General features: G+C 33.6%; 1 protein-coding gene across 1 annotated transcript; it reads left to right on the top strand.

The window, feature by feature from the left end:
- Nucleotides 1-1,490: 1,490 nt before the first annotated feature.
- Nucleotides 1,491-16,801, top strand: LOC140052074 (uncharacterized). The gene is made up of 16 exons (XM_072097466.1): nt 1,491-1,587; nt 6,116-6,222; nt 7,172-7,222; nt 7,410-7,525; nt 8,144-8,325; nt 8,660-8,907; nt 9,218-9,301; nt 9,660-9,746; nt 10,022-10,163; nt 10,533-10,633; nt 11,078-11,177; nt 11,275-12,963; nt 13,110-13,633; nt 14,011-14,170; nt 14,551-14,735; nt 15,414-16,801. The coding sequence occupies exons 2-16, from the start codon at nt 6,122-6,124 to the stop codon at nt 16,135-16,137; spliced, it is 4,494 nt and encodes a 1,497-aa protein (XP_071953567.1). The 5' UTR covers nt 1,491-1,587; nt 6,116-6,121; the 3' UTR covers nt 16,138-16,801.
- Nucleotides 16,802-16,845: the final 44 nt, after the last annotated feature.

The following is a 16,845-nucleotide window of genomic DNA, read 5'->3' as shown; positions in this document are numbered from 1 at the left end:
AGGGTTGGACCCAATACTGATCCTTGTGGGACTCCACATGAGATTGGGAGTTTATCAGAACTAATTTGGTCAGCAGCCACGTATTGAAATCTTCCTTTTAAATAGTCGGTTAACCAATATAATGGTTGACCTCTTATTCCATAGTGTTGTAGTTTAGATATTAATATTTCATGATTAATCGTGTCGAATGCTTTCATAAAGTCTATAAATATGCCAATAGAATTATTTCCATCATCAAATTGTTGTAGAAGATGGTTAACTAAATTTATAAGTGACAATTTTGTGCTGTATTTTTCTATATTGATGCTGATGAAATATATTAAACTTTTCAAAGAAATATATAAGTCTATTATTTACAATTTTTTCGAGAATTTTGCTAAGAATTGGTAAAATTGATATGGGTCGATAATGTCCAGGATTATCCTTGGAACCTTTCTTAAATAAGGGAATGACTCTGGCTGTTTTAATAGGCCTTTAGTAGGCCTACAGGGATTTTTTCCAAAAATGGCAACATTTTGACCCCTTTATTTTTCGACAAAACTGGGCATTATGGCTCTATAAAATTATACAAAGCAATATACAGCCATATTATCGCATACTAATTGAATTTTAAAAAGTGGATATTTTGAGAATTTTTCGAAAAAATCCATGTACAGGGATTTTTTTCTCAAAAAATGGCAAAATTTCAAGCCTTTTATTTTTCGATAAAACTGGTTACTATGGCTCTATAAGATGATACAACGCAATATACAGCCGTATTATCGCATAATGTGTGTCTAATGCTGTTTGTGATTTCCTCTAATTTCACCATTACATGGATTAAAGAATATTCTTTAATCCATGATTTCACTAAGCATGTGTATGCGAGATTGGTGTAATGGTTATGTAACAAGCCTTTCAATTAACAATAGCTTCAGTTGACTAACAATAGAACAGCAACGCGAAAATCAAACGAGTGAATTTGAAAAGAAATAGGTTTTTTAAACTACTCGCATCAAAAAACGTGCACATCAAATCGAATTATGTTTTAAAATTACAAATCACAAATTATAACTCTTGCCTCTTGTACAAAAATGAAGTTTTTTTGACAAGTAGTTCTCAAGAAAATGCATTTTCAGTTTACTGCTCGCCGGCTTTTGGAAAAATTCTGTCCTATCTTTTAACACTAGCAGGTCTGAAAAGTATACTCAAAAAGTGGTCCAGAATTGGGACCATGGTCCCAAATGGTCCCAAATTTTAATGGAATTGTATATTCATTTTGATAAAGTAATTACTTTTTGAGTAATCCTTGGCGGAGGTAAATAAACATTTAGTGACTTTATTTCTGTTATATTGCCGTGGTCCACTGGCGCCAAATCAACAGTTCTTTTCACAAACTATATCGTGGTGCATCGGAGGAGAGACGTAGGTGGTACGTGCATTTGTGTGTGTACGGTGTGTCGTGTGTTTTGTGATTGGACGACAGAGGGCGGATGTTTTTGTGCGTCCAAAAACAAAACAGTCGGTTCAGAAAAAAATGAGCGGGAGGTTTGATGTTTAAAATGATTTTCGATCCAAAAAATATAGGCCTAAGACAGATTATTGATTGTAAGTAGTACCAATAAATAACCTACTACTATACTAGGCCTACTAGAAGAAAAGCTCTGTGTGCCTAGGTAGGCTAGGCCCAGCCTAATAAAAATAGGCCTACTATTATTAGCTAGCTAGGGCTACTAGGCCAGACTCTGGGCCGCCAGAGGCTAGAGCAGTAGAGATCTAGAGAGGCGCCCTACCTAGGCTAGGCCTAGCTGGCTTACTCGTGTCTAATTGAGAGGGTACATGGCCCAGGCCTAATATAATTTGTCAGTAGGCCTAGTGGTGAGCTGTAATAATAGCCTGGATCAACTGCCGTTTTGGATCCGGAGTTTTTTTTAGGGTTATTCCATTATTAAAGTGGGGGTGTGTGGTTATGAATATTGTGTGCAGGTACGTCAATAGAAATGACATTGAGAGCCCTCTTCTGTCAGTTGACTGGTTCCCGGTCTACCGCCTTGTAATTGACTTAATCATGATCGAATTCCAACAACTTAAGAATATACAAAATGTTTACATAATTATATAACAATGTAGATCTATCTAATAATGTTTTTATTTTTTTGCAGATAAAGGAGGATCATCAATAAAATAAAATGATAAAAATTCCAGGCATTTAATATACGGTTTACTGATAAAATATAATGTACCAATGAAATAAACCTGGTGTTCTGAAACATAATTATTTTAATAACTTTTGCCGGCCTAGCGCCTATGTGTATCTAAATCTATCTAAATAATTAAGTTAGTACAGTATTAACAAATAAAGGGTTAGGGTTATGTATAATAAAATGATAGAAATGAGGCATTATCTAATAATGTTTTTATTGATTTTTTTTTCTGATTTTTTTAGTTTTAAAATTCAAATACCGTTTTTATAGCGTTATGTATCCTGTAAATGCTAACCTAAAAACGTTATCTGAATGTTTCTTTTTACGTTATAGAAATGTAATAAAATAACGGTTATAGTGAACCTAAACATTAACCAAACACTAACGTTAGAAAACCACTATGTGTTTGCTGGACTGCCACAATGGAACAATAGACCTAGGTATGTTAAACAAAGAAATCACGTCAAAGCAGGGTGGAGACGGAATTTTAAGACAAAGGCGTTCTATACAAATGCATATCTGGTGGTGGAATACAACATGATCAATGCTGACAGAAATTCACGTAAACTCTGCAGTAAAAAAAATGTGGAAACATTATTTGCGTATTAAATCACTATATAAAATGTTCAGCTTGTTTAATTAATATACTGTACAATAATAACCGTACTATGATTTTCTTTTTTAATCTGTTTTGAACGTCTCTTTTATCTACTACAAGGAATAATTTCGCCAGTGTGGCATAGCAAAAAGCTATACAAAACAACCTCTTGCTACACATTTCGAAAATTGTGTAGCAAAAAATACAATACAAAACTATGTTTCTCGACTAAATCAGTTTGATTAGCAATTTTGCTAAAATTTTGAAATGAAATTTTTCACTGTACTACAGACTCCCACTTGTAATTTTAATGCTAGTCGATATATGATTTCTATACTGTACTTACTGTTTATTACAGCTCATACATAGTTGCTATTCTCTTGAGGCTCAAGACGACCAAATAGACAGTTTGATATCCAAGTAGGCCTACAACTTGTAACTAGAATTTAATTCGTCACTTTGACGAATTATAGGTGATCATTTTTATCATTTTATTGACATTCATATTTTTTAAACATGCACCTACGTTAACATACAATCGGAAATTGTTGATGTATGCCATCCTATTATATGCTTATAGTGCTGAGTTGTGCCTATTATATGCCATATACAATATGTACAGTATATACTGTACTGTGTATATCTATATACAGTGTAGCATAGGTGAAATTACGGGACCCACATCATGTTCTAATTTTTTGGTATGATGACGTTGTCAAAATAAACTTGAAGATAACAATATCGAAAGATAATGAATTGAGTAATAAAATATAACAATTGGAAGAAAATTTGGCACGTAGAAGGGCGGTGCGCGCTATTTAAAAATTGTATAACTTTTACGAAAGCGATGAAAAAAAATACTTTTTAACTGGCCATACGGTAACGTCACAACATCCAATAGGCTTAATTTTTATATGAACTAATATAAGCTTCGCTTGACGACGTTACACAAATGTCAAAATGTTAACATAGTTCACAAAATGTTATGTTTGCAAGTTTCAGAGAAAAGCGTTGCACAAAAATCATACAGAAAGAAAGAAGAGAAATAAAAAGTTGATGTTGATGATGATTTCGTACAATCACAAGAGGTTATCAGCAACTTCGTTGCGGATAACCAATAAAGATTTGATACAATAACAATAGGTGATCATTTTATTCTAAATGATCACCTAATTATGAATATTAAATTCCTGCTTCCAGACGACGTCACACTTTGGTTTAATCAGACCTTAAAAAACCTAGTATTTGATTTTCTTTACCAAAATGATTATATATTGTACCGTTACTACTGTATTATTCCAACACGTAATTGCTATTCTCTCTCTCTCTCTCTTTTATTTCTAGGCGTTTTTTAAAGATAAATCAGTCCTTAAAAACCTAGCTATTTTGGTTTGAAATAATCATAACCTATTGTACCGTTATGTTGATTTGTTAAACAGTACAGTACATAAAATTTCATTAAATTCAATCTTCAATTTGAATGAAAAAGCTAAACGGTAGTGTTTCAAATTTTGAGTTTAAAAAAAAATGGTTGGGAAGAATAAATATTAATAAAATATATGTAATCAGGTTAAGAAACAAAAACCGCTGTAGCATAGTTTTACTTTTTTTTATTGCTGCACAAAGGTGTCTCATTGAAGCTTACAATATTACATAATAAAGCATATAACAATATCACTCATGCCGACATGGAGCTATGTATACAAACTAAAATATGGCACATGTATATAAACCAAGATCAGTTGTCTTCAAATCACTCAGTTTTCGAAAAACTTTCAACTATATTATAGGTCTACAACTCCGATATTTTACTGCGTTCTCGATTTGATTTTACTGCGATTTAAACCAAGGACCATGCTGCCGAAGATAGGACCACATTTGTTTAATGGATTTGATGACTACCTGGACTTTTTCCAACGAAGGGGTTTTTATCCAACTGCCAAGGATTGCTCGTACTGTAATGTACCAATGTACATGTCTACTCGTAACCGTAAGTGTTCTCATCATTAATTATTATAATTACATTTAAAAAACGTAATTTAAATATTTATAACCTGTACCATTATATGTATACTTATGTCTTTATTATAACCTGCATTTTATGTGCAATTATTTAGTAATTTTATGTACCATTTATTCAGTTACTGTAATGTAAGTTAAGTAATTAATTAATTGTAAGTAAATAATGATGTAATTTAATAAAAAATATTTATATTATTGAAATGAATTTCTAAATAAAAATACATTGTCAATTTAATTTTGTTGTTGTTATGTTTGGTTTATTTTTTGCTATCCTATGTATTATGATAATTTTGCTATTCTATGTATTAGAATATTTATATATAACAGCATATCAAAATCTTTTAATAAAGAAACTAAACAAAATTTGTAAAAAGTATACATGAATGATTTGCATTTGTATAGAACGCCTTTGTCTTAAAATTCCGTCTCCACCCTGCTTTGACGTGATTTCTTTGTTTAACATACCTAGGTCTATTGTTCCATTGTGGCAGTCCAGCAAACACATAGTGGTTTTCTAACGTTAGTGTTTGGTTAATGTTTAGGTTCACTATAACCGTTATTTTATTACATTTCTATAACGTAAAAAGAAACATTCAGATAACCTTTTTAGGTTAGCATTTACAGGATACATAACGCTATAAAAACGGTACTTGAATTTTAAAACTATAAAAATCAGAAAAAAAAATCAATAAAAACATTATTAGATAATGCCTCATTTCTATCATTTTATTATACATAACCCTAACCCTTTATTTGTTAATACTGTACTAACTTAATTATTTATATAGATTTAGATACACAAAGGCGCTAGGCCGGCAAAAGTTATTAAAATATGTTTCAGAACACCAGGTTTATTTCATTGGTACATTATATTTTATCAGTAAACCGTATATTAAATGCCTGGAATTTTTATCATTTTATTTTATTGATGATCCTCCTTTATCTGCAAAAAAATAAAAACATTATTAGATAGATCTACATTGTTATATAATTATGTAAACATTTTGTATATTCTTAAGTTGTTGGAATTCGATCATGATTAAGTCAATTACAATACAAGGCGGTAGACCGGGAACCAGTCAACTGACAGAAGAGGGCTCTCAATGTCATTTCTATTGACATACCTGCACACAATATTCATAACCACACACCCCCACTTTAATAATGGAATAACCCTAAAAAAAACTACCTAATTAGCCTAAGGCCTAGCTATATAATAGGAAGATAAGCCATCACTTGTTATAAAATAAATTGATCTAGCCTAGGACTCGGAGGCTGGGCCTATCTTGACTATTCAAAACTTTTTTTTTAGTTAAAGATGTTTCCAAAAAAGTCTGCCAATAATAATCCTGTTATCAAGTTGAAAACTGGTCTTGTTAAAAAGGATATCACATTCCCAGTTACTAATAAATATCTGTGGTAAGTTACCTTAAATTGAAGACATTTTTTTTAGTATGTTTTCTATCTTTTATGTTCTTTTTAGTCGCGTGGAAGCGACTCTATAGTTCACTATGTCGGTCGGTCTGTCTGTCTGTCTGTCTGTCTGTCTGTCGGTCCGGTATCACTATGCGTTTTATCGCTTTATGACCTTATCTTGATATCAGTTTAATCTAGCTAAGTCAATTTTTCACAGAATATTCCTTATGGCCAGGAATCGATGTGGTTATGTTTTCACGGTGCGCAATAAAAAATTACGCGGTCTACGCACGATTTAACGAAATCACGTTTGTAATCATATCTTAACAACCATGAATCACAATTAAATAAAATTTGGTACTCATAAATTTCAGGGCATAAATCATCATATGGCAATACAATTACGTGCGTAGCGCATGTAACGCATGCGTACGCGCGCTTAAAATTTTCAAAATTTATTTTCGATGAAATAAGAGTACGTTTCAGGCAATTTTAAGCGTTTACAAAATTGCCATGAGTGCGCAGATTTTTGCGCGCGCACTGCGCGTTAAATGTTATTGCGCACTCTTTTTGCCCGATTTCTGTTTTCTTGACTTTTCAACTCGAAATTACGTTATACGAGCACGTCAAAAGTGACAGGCTACGCACGTGTAAATTAAAAAAATATAAATGTTTTTAAACATTTCAACATTTTTAAACATGTTCAGTAATTTCGGTCAGTATAGTTCACTATGTCGGTCGGTCCGTCTGTCTGTCGGTCTGTCTGTCTGTCTGTCGGTCTGTTTGTCTGTCGGTCCGGTATCACTATGCATTGTAGCACGCGACTTAATGGCTGTTGGCCTTGTTATTTAATAAATACCGATGAAGGATGAACAATATTCACCAAACTACCAAAATTTTTTGAGTCCAATTTTAACAAAAATAGACTGTTGTTATAAATTTTCTTTCCTAGGAATCCTACACCACAAAGCTCAACCATTCCATTACATTTTGCACAACATAGGTAAGTAGCATGTAGCTAACTATTTATGTCTTACTATTTGCCTAGTTTTGCATACTTTTGTTTGCAAACACAGTGAAAAACTCAAGAGTTTGCACAAACGAAAGTTTGCTAGACCAAGTGTTTCATTTTAACAAATGATGTACAATTGTCATGAAAAGATGAAAAAAACTGATTATTTTGATTTCAGAAATCCACAAATACAACTGACAGAAAGGGCTGTGTTGCTGGCTAACCGACATGCACTTCAAAACAAGAATAAGTTGTATCGTTGTTTTCTCATCGGTCATTGTTTACACAATTCAGGTAATGTAATTGAACAAATCAAATACTATATATAACAATTTATTTGGAAGCTACACTTTTGAAACAGTGGCACACTTCTTAAATGAAGCTGCGTCCAGAGTAAGTAAAATAAAAGTTTTTTAATAGGCGTATTTACAATGAAACTTAAACTAAACTATGTACAAAATTTTAAAAAACAAAGAACTAATTGTTGATTTCCCTTCTCTTTTTTCATTGTAGTGTACAAAGTAGTGTACTTGATATGTTGATATGAAATTTGCAGTACACCACATATATTTAGTTCTGAAAAGAACTGTTAGTTTCTCAACATTTTGGTCAATTTACTTTGATCTTCCTTGGGAGTAATTGTAATGAGTGTGAGTGGTCTACTTCATGCCTAGCTTACCTGGATAAACCGACATTGACCCATTCTATCCGAGAAGAGAGCTACAGAACAAAATATATAACAAATTTATGAAACACCCCTGTGTAGTACATAGTACATTCCATGAATCCTGCCCTGTGGGAACATCCCAACACACCATCGTCATCATTATAAATGATTTCATTCATATCTCAATATCTTGTCAAATGCTTCCAGTCAACATGCATTCCCACTAATTCTATTTTCGTCGACAGATGATGAAGGCATAACATTGATAATTGATAGGTTTGATCCTGGTAGCAAGTTACCTGGTAGAAATGACTTTGTCCCTACAACACTACTTCCAGGTGACTTTGCTGTACCTCTTACAATCGCCCAAAATAGCTCAGACTATTTTCCTACTCACTCACAACAGGACATAACTCACAGTGCAAAGGTAATGCAGATTTTTAAATAATAATGATAATGTGTAATTTATATAGCTAAGCACTGAACAATCAACAGAAAATGTAAAAAGCACAAAATTAATTAATGTTGAAAGTGCAAATTAAAGGTGGGATTTGATTGAAATTTATTCAATTAACCAATTTTATAAATTTACTGATAATGTGGAAAATACAGTATAGTGAAAATATACTAGTACCATAAAGTAAACATATAAATCGTTATTTGGTTTTCGAAAATTGTCTATTCATTGGCTAAAATATTTCATCTATAAAAGACTACTTACATATGATTTATTTTTTATATTAAACCACCTTTTCTTCCAGTTGATTGAGCATTTAATTTGCAGTAAGGAGAAACTTGCAATTGACATGTTACTCCCATTGAGGGCGCACTGTACATGTTATGACCATCACGATCATGTCACCATAGCAATAACGTTAAGCTGTGTAACTGTTAAAAATGCCTTTGAACTGATTGCAGTAGCACCTGTGCCAATCCTTCCAACAGCACTAGCTCGTAATCTGTCTGGCCCGTTGAGTTTGAGCGAAATACAGAAAACACATAAAATGGGGTAAGTAACAAACAGGAACTACCAAAAACTTGAATCAGATTTTTCTTTTTTTCCCAAATTCTTTCTTTTCTATTCTATATGCATTCAGTAATTAAGAAAGCCAAACATTTTGGGGGCAGTCCATGTGTGCCTGGCTATGGTTTAAAGCTTACTTTTAGCTATCAATCACAAATTCTGATCCTGTTCTTTTAAACTTTCTGGTTTTTTTTTTCAATATGTAGAATTCCAGTTTTTTGATTTTTACTATTAATGTATATTATCAGCACAACTGAAATATAATCTAAACTTATTTATATTTATTTGTTGTTAGTTACATGACCATGGATCAAACCAGGAAGCTGTTATTGTTGATTGAATCGGATCCCAAGATCGCTACTCTACCAATCATAGGCCTGTAAGTTGTATATATTATTTATTTATTATTTAATTATCAGTCAACACTCCTGTGAGTTCTCTCAAAATTAGACTTTCCTTGAGGTCCAAAAGGTCCCAAATCCATTAAAAAAAAACAGACACCAGGACCAGACATATTAGACCAGCCCAAGGGTGCCCAATATTGAGAGAGTGTATACTCATACCAATGTTATTGAGAGACTCAAAAACTCTTTTCAGAACTAAAATAGCTGTGATGTAATGCATCAAAACAATATCTTTGATATTATAAAATGAAATTGTACAAATTGTACTTGTGTGTTTTGTTTTTGCTGTGTTTTCTACTGACTTGATACACTATTTATACATTATTATATTAGGTGGCTGAGTGGGTTGTTGTCAGTGTACAGTCCACATGCTTGGGCAGCCTGCCTTAGGTTTATGCACAATAACAGTATACAACAAAGGTATGACATAGACATCTTGTAAATGTTCTTTAGCCTAGCAATGTAGTTCTTCTGTTCATAGGATATTGAGCTCTATTCTATTTCTATATGTTTTTTATCAATACTGCCCGACTTCCAAATCCTATTAAAATGACAGTTTTGCTGAGATGAATAACATAAAAGTTATAGAATTAACAGAATTTCTTTTTTCATATTTCATGTTTCCTCATAGTGTTTGCATGTAGCACATACTCAATGTAATTTTTGTTTAAACATTGTTATTGATCTATTTTTAGAGTACTCTCCGAGTCCGGATGCTTTCTTGTCATTCTCTACACTCCAACTTCATCACAACCACTTTTCTATCAGTGTCGCCCTCTAGAAAAAGATGTCTCATTTTTGCTTTATGAATGTAAAGAAAATTTACACTGCATGAAGGTAAGATTAAATAAATAAACTTGCCATTTAAATTGTCATGCTTCAATTTCTTTTTAAAGTACATATAATAATTTCTCATGCTTTTAGACATAGACATCGCTTTATTCATCCATAAATTTGGAAATTACAGTGTTCATAGCTTTCTCTCTCAATAAATATAAAAACAGAATTAAATAAAGACAAAATAATATGACTAACGAACATATCTTCTCTTGAAAAGGCCAATACCTCTTGGAATGAAAGAGTTGGGATATTGGTTCGTGTTAGCTGCCGGGACCCTTAGTCTACCGTTGTACTATGCAACTGCTAATAGTCGAATGCAACTTTTGGCAATCTTCCAATAAAAAGTAGCAATTTAATTTGTTATAGAATTCAAAGAAGTCACCAGTACTTCTAGAACTGAGTGCTGCTAAAGATGGACCACAGCAGGCCACATTCCTGGAATGTATGCACAAGTACAAACCACAAAGGTATTTCAACCGCTTTAAAGCTTCGTCATAATTGATGTAATAAGTGTTACTTTAGTTTTCTTTTATAAACCATATTTTTGTAATATCACAAGTTTGTAAAAACAAATAATGTTTATTGAACAAGTTGTACTGTACATCAGTCTCGTGAATAAATAAAGTTTATATATATATATAATATATAAATCCAAAGGCAAATTACTGAAAAAAATGACAATGCTGTGGGTATCAGTGGCTGGATCTCAATGGAGATACAAAAATAAAAAGCGAAAAGCTAAATCAAAACGATAAAGTAAACAGCCAGAAAAGTTAGCAGAGCTTTCGGGCAACACTAGCACTTCATCAGTGCAAGTGAAGGAATATATATATATATTGTCAAAATCATTTACTTGGGTTTTTTCGTTTAATTTTTAATAGAAATAAATATATATATAAATGTGTTTTTAGAAAGACTTCTTTATCCAGATCATCCTCCGCCAGATCATTATCAACAGGTGAAATTGAGGAACCAAAACCACTGCCAAGTCCCAAGCCTCTGCTTCATCAGGTAAGTTTATCTTATCCCCAAATACCTTATCAAATGTTCATGGCAGTAAAACAAGGATGAAAACTATTGTCCACATCTTTGTTTTATGTAATTACAGAATGCAAGCATGAAGCCCTCAGTTCCTGATTTATCTGTACTTTTTGATGAATCTATGCCAAATAATCCTCCAGTACAGCTGCATCAACCTATGCCTAATAATCCTCCAATACAGCTACATCAGTCTATGCCAAGTGTTCCTCATATGCAGCTAAATCATTCTTTGCCAAATAATCCTCCAATACAGCTACATCAACCTATGCCAAATAATCCTCCAATACAGCTGCATCAAGTTAGGCCAAGTGTTCATCCAGTACAGCTAAATCAATCTATGCCAAATAATCCTTCAATACGGCTAAATAAATCTATGCCAAGTGTTCCTCCAGTACAGCTACATCAGTCTATGCCAAGTGTTCCTCATATGCAACTAAATCAATCTCTGCCAAATAATCCTCCAATACAGCAACATCAAGCGAGACTAAATATTGCTCCAACACTGCTAAATCAATTTACCTCTGCAGGAAGTTTAAACCATTCCCATTCTTACACGCAGCAACATCAACCACTACAACAACAAAAGTTACAAAGTCCCGTCTTCCATGGACATCATTCCTACCAAAGTGGGCAGCATTGTCAACCACATATTCCTCGTCCAATTTCTGGAAGAACTATGCAGAATACTGCAACCTCTCAACCTCCGGTGTGTGGAAGAGGAATGATAAACATGCACACTCCTCTTGGTACTCCACCAGAACAGTCCTCAAAAAGCATTGATGTGAAAAGAGGTGTAATAATGCTCAATAGTGGTCCTCAAGTTACAGTTCCAGCTGTTCCAAAAGGGTTACCAAACACAGATGAAACTCCTCTTTTGGATGGGAGAAGTATGCAAAATACCGGTGCTCATAGGATACCTTCTGGAAGAGAAATTCCAATCACTGAAACTCCACATCATCCTGTAATAATGGATATGAAATCAGGTAGGATGATGTTGGGAAGGACATCGTCACATCCAGTTCATCAGTGCCATAAATTGCCTGTCATGTATACCGGTGCTCCTTTCATGACATCGCATGATCATGTACATAGTAGACCAGATCCAAGGAGAATGTCTGAGCAGAATTCTCACAAGACATCTTCTACAGAACATCGGAGAATGAGTGCACCTACAGCGATCCAATGTCCTAGTTCAAATCAAGAAAGCATGTTTCATACGAATCCTGCTGAATCAACTGTATCTAAAAATACAATGCAGTATGGCTCTGATGACAGACCTTTAAGCACCCAAATTTATATTAATGAAAACAATGTGACAGATAGAGGATACAGTACAGGTATGCATACAGTAAATTCTACTGACCTTTCTACTCCAAGTTCTGGAATGCATCATGACAGCCATTTACTTGGCTATACTCAAGTGTCAGAACATCATAGAGAGGTTCAACATTCTAATCCTTCATCAGATCAGATAAGTGACGCTAGGAATTATTCCTCGATTCAGAGCATGGGAAATGATGGAGCTTGTAGACCTGGACACACTATTCAACAGTTGGACAATCAGGCAGCTTACAGACCTGGGCCTGATGAACACACTCTTCAACAGTTGGACAATCAGGCAGCTTACAGACCTGGGCCTGATGAACACACTCTTCAACAGTTGGACAATCAGGCAGCTTACAGACCTGGGCCTGATGAACACACTCTTCAACAGTTGAAAAGACAAGAACAACTAATCAAAGATCTTCAAGCTCAAGTAAGTAAATTATAATTGACAGCACAAACTATAGAATGCAATTCACAAATATGTATTTATCATTTCAAATGTTTAACAATTCTAAAAGGTAACAATTTATAAATCGGTTTGTTAAATTTATATTCATTTTGTGTTATTGTTACCAGGTTCAAAGTTTATTATTAGCTCAAGCTTCTAAAATCCCAACAGCGCTCACACCACCAGCAACACCAGTTCAACCACCACAACAGCAGACATCGCATCCTGATAAACCTTCTTCATCTAACAAGAAACAAATGTGTACCACTTCCGTAAACACTGGGGCTAGCCTTTGCTGGTCGAATGAAGGCAATGGAAATCATCTGGATGAATCTAAGAAGGCATTTACTTCAGAATGTCAGATGATGAATGAAGAAAGAAGTAGCACTTTACAAAGTTCTCCCAGCCGTCAGAAAAACAAAGAAAATTTTACTCCTGTACACCATGCAAGAGATCATCAGATCTCACGATCAGATGTTGTAAGTAATGAAGAGGATCTATCTGCAAGAGAAAGCACTGCCACAAACCTGGATGACACTCTACCTGATCCTCAGATTCAGAATGACACAAGAAGTCTAGCATCTTCAGTTGTTGCTGTTGATCTTCAGAGTTTTTGTAGCAGTACGGTTGAACAAGTTAAATCTCCAAAAAGGTACACATTCTCTTTTAACTAGCATTGACCTTACAAACTATTTTAAAAGTGTTATTCAATATTGAATTTAAAAAAAACAGTTGTAAGAAAGAAAAAAAGCCAAAGGTAAACTTTTTAAACTTTTTTAAAGCTCTGTCTACACTATCAAACTGTATGTGACAAAAAAGTGTGATGTGCCCAAATATGGTAGTGGTATGATGTCATCGTGTCCATATATGGGCACATCACATTTTGTTGTCACATCAAGTTTGATGGTGGACAGAGGTTTAGAGTTTATCAGAAGTACTTTTATTGCTGTTTATGTTCTAGCTGTCTAATGCAACTTGACTCATACAAATGGTACTGAATTATTTATTTTTGCAAATTTGTTATTGTAGTGACGCTGCATTTGTTAATGACAGTATTGTGAGTCCTGTACTCGGTGAAAGTGCAAGTATGCTCATGCGGAAACCCGATGCCTTCGTTGAGGGCAGCGTATTACATCAAGCAGATAGTTTACTTTACAAAGATGAAGCTAAATTCTACGACAACTTGCTGGTAAGTTTTAGATTATCAATTTTTTGCAATAATACCGTTTTTGAAGGTATTACAATGTATGTCTTACAAATATGTTATTGGTTATAATTATATATAAACCACAAAATAGTATTTATACAATACAATAATTGTAAAATACTTAATTGTTTTGTTCTTTTATGAGTGTTTTTGACAATTGTTTGAATATTGTTCAACCACATTTAGTAAACATAGTATTAATTTTTAAATTAAATTTAGTTATTTTTATGACAATAAACAAAATAATAATATTCAAAGCTATAAATTGTCACTGAATTGACCCAGGAGCCTGCAGTACAAAGTACAATTATTAAAATGTCACTTGGTATTGTTACTTTTTTGACATTGTTGGTTTTTTTCAGGGAAAAGTCAAACAGATGCTGAAAGGAAGTGAAGACACAGTCACAACAAAGAATAAACCAATACAGGAAGATAAAGAGTTAAAGGAGGAAGATAGTGACAGTGATGAAAATGATACAAATGATGAGGATGGTGATACGGAAGAAGAGGCGGCGGCTGACGATGAGATGATGTTTGGTTCTGCTGGGTATGTTCTTAAAACTATTAACTGCTCTTCTTTTTCATTTTTTTATATTACCAGGTGAATATTAAGAAAATTAATTTCCAGAAAGTTAATTAACATAAAATGTATTTACCTGCTAAAACTGTATGTGAACAAAAATTTTCTGAAAGTCAGTTTTGAGTTGAATTTAAGCGTTTATTTTGTATTTTTTAATAAGTGAAATCAAATTTGAAATCAACTGTTTGTTGTTTTTTTTTAACAATTGGATAATGTTAGTGAAACTAATGGTGTGAATACATCTTTATTTAGGTAGACAATAGACAAAACAGGAGTGAGTGAGTGAGTGGCCGAGCGGTTAAGACAGTGGAACCGTAATTACGTAACCATAACATCGGCAGGGGCTCGAGGCTCACTCACTCCAAGGTTCTGGTGGTAGAACGAGTCTTCTCGGATAAGGACTATAAACTGTAGGTCCAGTGTACACATCTAGCTCGTGTGCATTTTAAAGAACCTAGTACATCTTTCGAGACGAGTAGGGGATTATCCCGGTGTATTAGTACATCACAGCCACTGATCACCAACTGGACCCTCTGGGAGACCAGTCTTTGACTGAAGAGGTTACCCAGTATAAATATATATTTCAATCAATCAATACTATATAGATTTATCTGACACTAAATCCTCTAATTTTGTTTATTTTAGACAAAGCATGTATTTATCAACAGTCTTTCCAAAGATCATTGATGTTTCTATGGTGGACTACTCAATGGACAGTAGCAATCTTAGTATGGAAGCAAACGCAATAGCCATGAAGTACCTAAGTGATCAGCAACTTACTACTTTATCTGAAGCATTCCAGAGTTCTAACAACCAACTTTCAAAGACAACAATGCTTAATAAGCTATCTGAGAAAAGTGCAGTTGATATCAGCTCTGCGGGTGCGGTCAACTGGTCATTTGCAAGCAAGAAATATATGGAAAAATATGGACTACTTGACACATCTATGAATCTTAATAATAAGACAGATAAGAAAGGGAAAAAGAAGATAAAAAAGAAACTGAAGGAAAAGAAAATTGAGAAGAGGAAGCGAGTTGAAACAAGCGAAGATGATTATTCAATTATTGGACAACAAGAGAGTATGGTTGAACCATTTCCACAAATCAATAACACTAAAGGAGAAGAAATCACAGGCACGCCTAAACCTATACTTGTGTTTGGTAATAGGAAAAAAGATTTAAGAGATGCTAAGAACATTTCATGGAATATTGGGAATGTAAACTCACCAAGAACACCGCTTCAAACTATTACAAACAAAGCAGAACAAGGTATACAGCATAGGGGTACACAAGGTATCCAATCTGATAGTGCAGCTGTTAGTAACATACTTGATGTTAATCGCTTAAAACAACTGCCAAAACTGCTTTAGTGAATATAATTGATAGTACTATTTAAATTAATAATTAACTTTTTGAGTTTCTAGTTTATAAACTGTAAGGCTCTGTCTACACTATCAAACTAGTTTGTAGTGATTTGCCCACATATAGTAGTGATATGACATCATCATGGGCATATATGGGCACTTCACATAAAGTTTGATAGTGTAGACAGAGCTTAAGAAACTGAAAAATTATTAATGAACATTATTTCATAATATAAATTGTTTGTCTTATTTGGAGACATGTTAAATATAATTTTTTTTTTTTTAAAGCATTCTAATAATTAAAGTCGCCATTAGTAGACTTAGTGTGTGTTATATTGATGTGCTCATAAATTCGCTGTCTACAATACAAGGTTTATTGCAAATAGATTTATTTCGCGAGGAACGTCATACAGTGCATAATGGGAATCCCTTCCCACCATGCGTCGCACACGCTATTGTTATAAACTTTATAACTAAAGTAAGTAAAACAGGTGTTCTACTGTACTTCAAAGAGAAGTGGATATCCGGCACGCGATATTTCTTTTCATACATCCGGGACGACGTCTTCATAAAATATGCTTTGAAAGATTTAGAGTTTAGTATCTGGTCTGCTTCTGTCAATATACTGATATGACATTACTATGAGTTTTCGTAGGAGTGTTTACATTGTAAAGCATTTTAGTACAGTATTCAAAAAAATAAAAACAATAATTC

Source organism: Antedon mediterranea, chromosome 6, assembly GCF_964355755.1.
Source record: "Antedon mediterranea chromosome 6, ecAntMedi1.1, whole genome shotgun sequence".
Classification (NCBI taxonomy): Eukaryota; Metazoa; Echinodermata; class Crinoidea; order Comatulida; family Antedonidae; genus Antedon; species Antedon mediterranea.
The sequence above is the reverse complement of the archived record's forward strand: the minus strand, read 5'-3'. Positions and strand labels throughout refer to the sequence as shown.